This window comes from Cricetulus griseus, chromosome 8, assembly GCF_003668045.3.
Source record: "Cricetulus griseus strain 17A/GY chromosome 8, alternate assembly CriGri-PICRH-1.0, whole genome shotgun sequence".
Classification (NCBI taxonomy): domain Eukaryota; kingdom Metazoa; phylum Chordata; class Mammalia; order Rodentia; family Cricetidae; genus Cricetulus; species Cricetulus griseus.
The window spans coordinates 15,495,905-15,504,349 of NC_048601.1; the positions used below are offsets into that span (position 1 = coordinate 15,495,905).

At 38.7% G+C, this 8,445-nt stretch overlaps 1 protein-coding gene across 1 annotated transcript; it reads left to right on the top strand.

Moving 5' to 3' along the window:
- The first annotated feature begins 334 nt into the window (after positions 1 to 334).
- LOC100770146 (taste receptor type 2 member 124-like) lies at positions 335 to 1,264 on the top strand. Its single transcript, XM_027430011.1, has one exon. The coding sequence runs from the start codon at positions 335 to 337 to the stop codon at positions 1,262 to 1,264; it is 930 nt and encodes a 309-aa protein (XP_027285812.1).
- The last annotated feature ends 7,181 nt before the right edge of the window (positions 1,265 to 8,445 follow it).

Consider the following 8,445-nt stretch of genomic DNA (forward strand, 5'->3'; position numbering starts at 1 on the left):
GCAAAAGAGTGGGATTGGAATCTTTCTTGATTTGAATATCAACAAATGTGAGCTGTCCTTGCCTTCTAACTCATCTTCTGAATATTTCAGCCCATTACAAACATATAAAAATGGTAGCTAGGACACACCAGAGAACTGCAGAAAAATATTTAACAAGAATATGTATAAATTAAATGCCAAATGGGAGATGATTGTTTTGCCTTAAAATTAGAGATTGGAGAAGAAGCAGGATAAAAAGGAGAAAGAATTTAGCTGCACATTGGACCAGACGCCAGGCATTTAATCAGCCCAGGAGGAGCAGTGCAATTAGACTTTGAGTTTTCTCTGTTTGAAGATGGGACCTGTCCTGCACAGAATCTCCATCACTCTAGTAATGGCACAGTGCATTTTAGGGAATTTGAGCAATGGATTGATAGTGCTGAAAAACTGCATTGACTGGGTCAACAAAAGAGAGCTTTCCCCAATTGACCAAATCCTCATTCTCTTGGCAACTTCCAGAATTACTCACATCTGGGAAATAATCTTTATTTGGGTGAAAACTCTATCAATTTCATTTATGACCAGAGAAGAATTAAAAATAATTATGTTCTGTTGTATCCTATCTAGCCACTTCAGTCTCTGGCTCGCCACAGCCCTCAGCATCTTTTATTTACTCAGAATAGCTAACTTCTCCTGGAAGATCTTTCTCTACTTGAAATGGAGACTTAAAAAACTGATTGTGGGGGTGCTGCTGGGAAGCTTGCCCTTCTTGCTTGCAAATCTGGTGAAAACAAGCATCACTTTTGAAGAGAGGATCCATCAATATGGAGGAAACACAACTGTGAGTTTCATGGAGACAGAGTTAAGGCTGTTTTCAGAGCTGACCTTATACAACATGACTTTGTTCTCTGTGACACCATTTTCATTGGCCTTGATCTCATTTCTCCTGCTAATCTTCTCTTTGTGGAAACATCTGCAGAAGATGCAGCTCAATTCCAGAGGACATAGAGACCCCAGTACCAAGGCACACACAAATGCCATGAAAATTATGGTCTCCTTCCTCCTTCTCTATGCCACTTACTTTCTGTCCCTCCTGATAGCATGGGTTGCTGAGAAATATCATAGTGAACTGGTATACATTATGTGTTTGATAACTGGACTCATGTATCCTTCGACTCACTCATTAGTTCTGATTCTAGGAAACTCTAAATTAAAGCAGACTTCTCTTTTGCTACTGAAGCATCTGGGATGCAGCCTGAAAGGACAGAATATCCCAACTACATGAGGCATCCAGACAACGTACTTTGTTGTAAATAACAAACAAATCTACGAGGAGGTAGTTGAAGAACTTTTTTGTCATAAACACTTTATTATTAGCCAGTCTATATCATTGATGAAGGCTCAGACAACATTGTTATTTTAATGCTTAATTTCAATTAAATCAAAGCAGAAGTGATAGTATGCTACTTTAATCTCAGAACTCTTTTAATCCCAGCACTCAGGAGGAAGCTTACTAAGGGCCCTTTGGAGATTCTATTCCAAGGTGGTCACCAGAGTGTGCAAAAAAGTCCAAGAATGCAGTGAGGGCTAGACTTTTCTATCTGAGGGTAAATAGGGAAACATGTGCATTCTGATGGTATCTTAAGAAAAAAGGAACAAGCACATGTTTTCCTGATGGTAACATTCTATTTTACTTTATATTAAATAATCTCCCTTTCTTCACAAAATATCTGTAGATTTACATACAGTTACATTTCTCTATTTACATACATCTATCGCCCTCCTGCACAGCCATACATCTTTCTACAGTTACATCTCTTTTCACACAGTTGTGTTCTCTACCCAGCCCACAGACATACATGCTTCCCTCACTCTTCCTCTCTCACCTTCTCTCTCTGCTAGTTTAGCTACATCCTTCCCTAAGCATACACTCACACTCACACCTACACTCTCTCCTTTGCCCAGCTGTCTACCTAGATCTACATGCTTCTTCATTGCTCTACACAGCATCTTCTCTCTAATTAGCTCTGCATACCTCTCCTGTATAGCCTTACACAGCCTTCATCACTCGGCATTGCCTCCTTGTGTCACCAAACTCTGCACAATTATATGTTACATTTTTGGGGGGCCCCAACTCATTTTCTTAACACAAGATAGGTCACACAGTTTTTCTCAGGCTAGGGATGTCACATTGACTGGCCAGTACAATTTGGCTATACACATAGCTCTGAGATGGTGAGGGTTACCAGACATAAAATAGCTGGACCTTGAATCATAACGAGTACATGAAAATAGTCTATTACTGCACGAGGTTTATGGCTACTAGAGTTGCCTCAAGCCTGACCTCGAGTCAGCAAGAAACACCTGGGAAAATGACCTCATGCATTTGTCACTAGGGGCAACCAGATATTTGCCTCTAGGGCACCCAGTTTGCTTTAAATTTGTTCTGAAGTAGAAAATTAGCTATATTTGTGACTGAGGATACTATTACTTTCCTATGTTGGCCTGAGTAATGTAAAATATCCTGGTATTATTTCTATTCATCAAAGTTACACAGTTAAGCAGAAATCATCTTCCTGATTAGCCACAGCTATATATGTGCCCAACATATGGAATATTTTCATGAGGTAAACACACAAGCAGTGAAAACACACCTGGAGCTGTTATTAGGGAAGAAATGCAATAGCACACGAAAGAAATTACAGACATAAGCAACTGGTCATTTCCAGTGACTGATCCCATGGCTTTTCCTGGTGGGGCTCCCCATCAGAGAGTCATTCATCTGGTAGGTTGACCTACTGAATACTAGTTGTCACCTGCTATATACTCTGATGATCTCTAGTAAAGCCATTGCTACCAACAGTTATAAGAAAAGGTAGATTTCTTTGAGTTCAAGACCAGTCTACAACGCAGTTTTCAGGAAAAGAGCTACATAAAGAGACTGTCTAAAACATGATATGTACTCACTCATATGTGGATTTTAGACATAAAGGATTACCAGCCTACAATCCACACTGCCACAGAAGCTAGTAAACAAGGAGGACCCTAAAAAAGATATACACGGTCCCCTGGAGAATGGGACAGGGACAAGATCTCCTGAGCAAATTGGGAGCATGGGGGGAGGGGAGAGGGAACTAGGAGAATGAGAAGGGGAGGAGAGGATGGGTGAGGAAGACATGATGGGACAGGGAGGTTGAGTTGGGGGAAGAACAGAAGAAAGCAAGATAAGAGATAATATAATAGAGGGAGACATTACAGGTTTAGAGAGAAATCAGGCACTAGGGAAATGGCTGGAGACCTACAAAGATGACACCAATTAACAATCTAAGCAACAGAGGAGAGGCTACCTTAAATGCCCTCCCCTGATAATGAGATTGATGACTAATTCATATGCCATTGTATAGCCTTCATCCAGCAGCTGGTGGAAGTAGAAGCAGACACCTACAGCTAAACCTTGAATTGAACTGAAATCCAGACTGATGAGCAAAGTGGTCCAGACCAGGCTGGTGGAACCCACAGAAATAACTGACCTGAACAAGTGAGAGTTCTTGGTTCCCAGACTGATAGCTGGGAAACCAGCATGGGACTGATCCAGACTCCCTGAATGTGGGTGTTAGTGAGACCTCGGAAACCTATGGGGCCCCTTGTAGTGGATCAGTACTTATCCCTAGCATAGGAATGGACTTTGGGAGCTCATCCACATGAAGCAATACTCCCTGAGCCTAGACACAAGGGGGTGGACTTAGGCACTATCCCAAAGGATATGACAGACTCTGAAGACCTCCTAAGGAAGGCCTCACTCTCCCTTGGGAGCAGAAAGGGTATGGCATAAGTAGGGTGTTAGTTGGGGGGGGGCAGGGGAAGAGGGAAGGGAGAGGGACCTGGGATTGACATGTAAATTAATCTTCTTTCCAATTAAAATAAAAAATAGCCAAAACACACACACACACACACACACACACACACACACACACACACACACACACACACACACACACACCCCAAAACAAATAAACAAAAAAAAGCAAAACAACAAAAAAAAAAAAACACGACTTCTCTGTGGCTTTGGAGGCTGTCCTGGAACTAGCTCTTGTAGACCAGGCTGGTTTCAAACTCACAGAGATCCTCCAGCCTCTGCCTTCTGAGTTCTGGGATTAAAGGCATGAAGCACCACTGCCAGGCAACAAGTTCAAATTTTGCAAGATCTTCCTCCATGAAATTTGAGTAAGTAATGCTGCAGAATTATTTGCATCATATTTGAGAAATAATTGGCCAAGAGTCACTGGAAGTACATTCAAGTCAGAACAGGCTTCCTTTATAGTCATCCTGCTTAGAGACTAATATACTCTTTTAAAAAGTGATTGGTAATGGTAGGAAAATAAATTAGCTTGATTGAAGTGCTGGGAAGCAGTTATCTGCTTACAAAACTACATTATGCAATCTTGGTTTTGGTTAATAAAAGTGTATCTTATTTTAAAGCATACAACCCATCCAGCAAGTATATAGGCTGTGATATTATATATGCTATATTCAAAATAGACCAATTTGCCGGGTGTTGGTGGCGCACGTCTTTAATCCCAGCACTTGAGAGGCAGAGGCAGGCGGATCTCTGTGAGTTCGAGGCCAGCTTGATCTCCAGAGCAAGTGCCAGGATAGGCTCCAAAGCTACACAGAGAAACCCTGTCCCGAAAAACCAAAAAAAAAAAAAAAAGAGTTTTCTTATTTACCTGTTTTGCTTACTTTTCCTGTTGCAGTAACAAACTATCCTAACTGAAGAAACTTTAGAAAGAAAGTTTTATTTTAGCCAGAAGTTCACGGGCATCTTATTTCTTTATTCTTGCTTCATGAAGATTATCATAGTTTTTTAAAAGTATATATACACTTTTGTCTTACATAAAAACAGTAAATATTTATGATTAATACTTTCATGTTATTGCCAATTTGAAACCTTTTTGAGGAAATCATTGATCAATATCCTCACCATTTAGAAATAGCTACAATTATTTATATGATATTTGTGGACATCAAATAAGCTAGCTGTAAGTGACCAATTTTATATTACACATTGGGGGACATACTTGATGTAATTATTTTATTAAATCATGAAGCAGTGTTTAGTTGAATTGAGGGCCTTGAGTGCAGTTATTTAGAACTGAAACAGGGAAGCTTTGATTTGTTGCTTTTACTGATAGTTATAGTATATAAAATGATTTAAAATTATGGAAGTACTGTATTAAAGTTAAAAGAATGGTAGGTTGTCTGCAAATATGGTTGTTAGCTTGGTGTTTTTGTAGTGGGAGTTGGGGTATCTGAGCCTTTTGCCATATGTTGGAATTCTTTTCCTCCTGCTGGGATGATTCCCCCAGACCTGATATAAGGTTTGTGCCTAGTCTTATTGTAACTTGCTATGCTGTGTTCAATTGATATCCCTGGGAGGCCTGTTCTTTTCTGAAGAGAAACAGAGGAATACTGAATATGGGGGAGAGGGGAGGTGTGCAGGTGTTACGGAGAGGATCAGAGGGAAAGCAAACTGTTCAGGATATACTGTATGAGAGGAATAATAAATAAAAAAAACTTACAAACCCATACCTACATGTTACTTCCAACATTTATAGTAGATATTTGTTTTTCACAGTTGATTTCAACTTGTTGGCTGCTTTCAACAAATGAAAAAAGACTTATATAATTAACTACTATTTAAAACAATGGCCTTTCAATTTAAGTATGTTGTGAATCTGCATAAATGCATAATTTACATCAAGCATTTTAAAATGAACAATATTAGCATATAATAAATATAGCAAAATAAAATTTTTCTGATTATATTGCTGTTGTTGTTCCTGGGTGGTACTGCAATGTTATTCCAGGATTGTAATGGATAGTACATTGAAAATAAGTCACTTTACCTTCTGATGAACTATGAATGGTTTCTAATCATTGCCCATTATAAATAAAATTCATTGGTATTCACTATCCTTGACCGGAAGTTTTTCAGGTCTGAACTTTATTTTAGTTTACTTAAGTGCATATGAAGGAACTGACTATGCTGGCAATTTTCTTCCTGAATTGTCAGTCTTTAAGAAGTACATTGTGCTCATTTGATTCCTTTTAGCCTTGTGCTTTAGCCAACTGCAACTAACTATGCTTGATATTGGCTACAATCAGATATAGCTGGGTCTTTATCTATAAATCTAATCCAATCATTCTCAATATTGAATTGCTAGCCACATTATAGAGATGATTGTATCCACTTTGTTAAATTTTAACTTAGCTCTGATAATCAAACAATACTTGATTTTGAGACAAAAAAATAAGCTCTTCCAAAGCCAGAAGAGATTCATGCTTCTAAATCTCTCATACTTTCCCTAAACAGGCAGTATTTATTTTTCTGAGTTCACTTCAAAATAAATGCAGACAAATTTACTATGAATATTATCCATACATAATGTTTTCTTATGGTGTGAGAAAATCCTCAAATATGTGGTATCAAATGTGACAGTTTAATAACTGTTTACTCGCTTCTTATTTTGTTTATAATCAGTTAACTATTATTTTTCTTGGTTGCTATTAAGGAAGGATTCAAATATTAATTAAATGTTTTCAAAATTGTTATTATTATTAATATAATTATTTATATAAGAATTATAATGTTATATATAGTGATATAATCATTATGTATTTTATTTGCAATTACTGTAGTTTATTTTCACTAATTCAATGTTTCAGCACCATTTATAGCAAAACCTGAACAAAATGCTGATCAAATTAGTACATTGCACATTTACTTCAATAACAGGACTTCACATTATTCTCATTTTTCTTAAAGCATTGTGTTATTTCTGCTTCTGTGGTTTGTCCAAAAGTATTGTGCCTGTAGAAGGGTGTAAGCTGACACATAGTTATTTCTTGGACCCTGTATAGCTCAAGGAAAACTGGGAATTCCCGTAGGGCGTCAGCTCATTCAGAAGCAATGTGGTATGCCCACAGCATGTTATTGATGGAAACTTTCACAAGACCATGCATAAGTTTAAGAGGGATGTCGTACTCCTCAGCAATACTTTTCTCATAATCCCGTACTAACTAAAATATTAGTATTCAGTCTCAGTTCTTTTCTTTTTTCCTCTTTCTTTCTTTCTTTCTTTCTTTCTTTCTTTCTTTCTTTCTTTCTTTCTTTCTTTCTCTTTTTTGTAGTTTGGTTTTTCAAGACATGGCTTTTCTGTATAACAGCTCTAGCTGTCCTAGAACTTGCTCATGTAGATCAGTCTGGCCTTGAACTCACAGAGACCTGCCCACCTCTGCCCTCTGAGTGCCGGGATTAAAGGCCTACTCCACCATGCGGGATTCACAGTCTCAGCTGTTTATCATGACTTCCATGCTGTTTATAAGTCACATCTCTGCCCTTAATAACCTCAGTTCTTTCCTAAGACTTAAAAGAATGTAAACAGGAAAACACCCATGAATATAGAAACACAGTAGTTACTTTGAGTCCACAGAAGTTCTTATTTTATGAACACATATAATAAATGTAAATTAAAAGACAGAAGTTAAGAAAAATATTCAGAAACCCTTCAAATCCCCTCCTTAGGACTGGATCAATCTTGTGTAGATCTGGGTGGCCTTGAACTCACAAAGATCTGTCTACATCTTAATCCTGAGTCCTGGGATTAAAGGTGTGTGCCACCACCTCCTAACTTCTGGATGCTGGGATTAAAGGTGTGTGTTACCACTGCCTGATCTCTATAGTTTGAGGCTGATTTTGCTCTCTGAATCCTCAGGCAGACTTTACTAATGATAAACAGTGTATCACCACAACACGTAATGATAAACATTAAAGCATGGCGTAATTAGTGCAAGAAATGTGAAAAAGTGTCCATAGTCAAGAGTTCCATGTTGCATTCAAATATGTAATATTTACATAGTGCATGGAAAAATCTATTGTTGTAAATCATATGTTAAATCTTAAGTAATTCAGTTTATTTCAAAGCCATGAGGGAACTGTCCTGTAGAGAAATCCTGTAAAGGTGAAAAGCATGTGGCCAAGCAGTTTCAGTTGCATTCAAGTACAGGAAATCGCTCTCAGCAGAGAGAAGGCTTGTCAATGGGTGGGATGTTGGAGAGCCCTTGAATTGTTTCAGCGATTTTTCAAGACAAAATTGTTCTCAAAGAGGAAGTTTACAAAGCCAGGAGACATTTCTGACCGCTGGGGAACGAGCATAGGACAGAACCAAGCCCCTTGAATGTGGGTGTCTGTTAGGAGGCCCTGGCAGTCTATGGGGTCTCTGGCTGTGGAACCAGTATTTATCCCTAGTGCACAAATCGACTTTGGGAGTCCATGCCCCATGGAGGGATACTCTCACAGCCTGGATATACGGGGAGGGCCTAGGCATTGGGGGAGGGCCTAGGCATTGTCCCAAATGATGTGACAGACAGGCCTCACCTTCCCTGGGGAATGGATGAGTATAGGGC

Coding starts and splice junctions, on each gene's coding strand:
- LOC100770146 (XM_027430011.1), top strand. CDS start 335: ATGGGACCTGTCCTGCACAGAATCTCCATCACTCTAGTAATGGCACAG.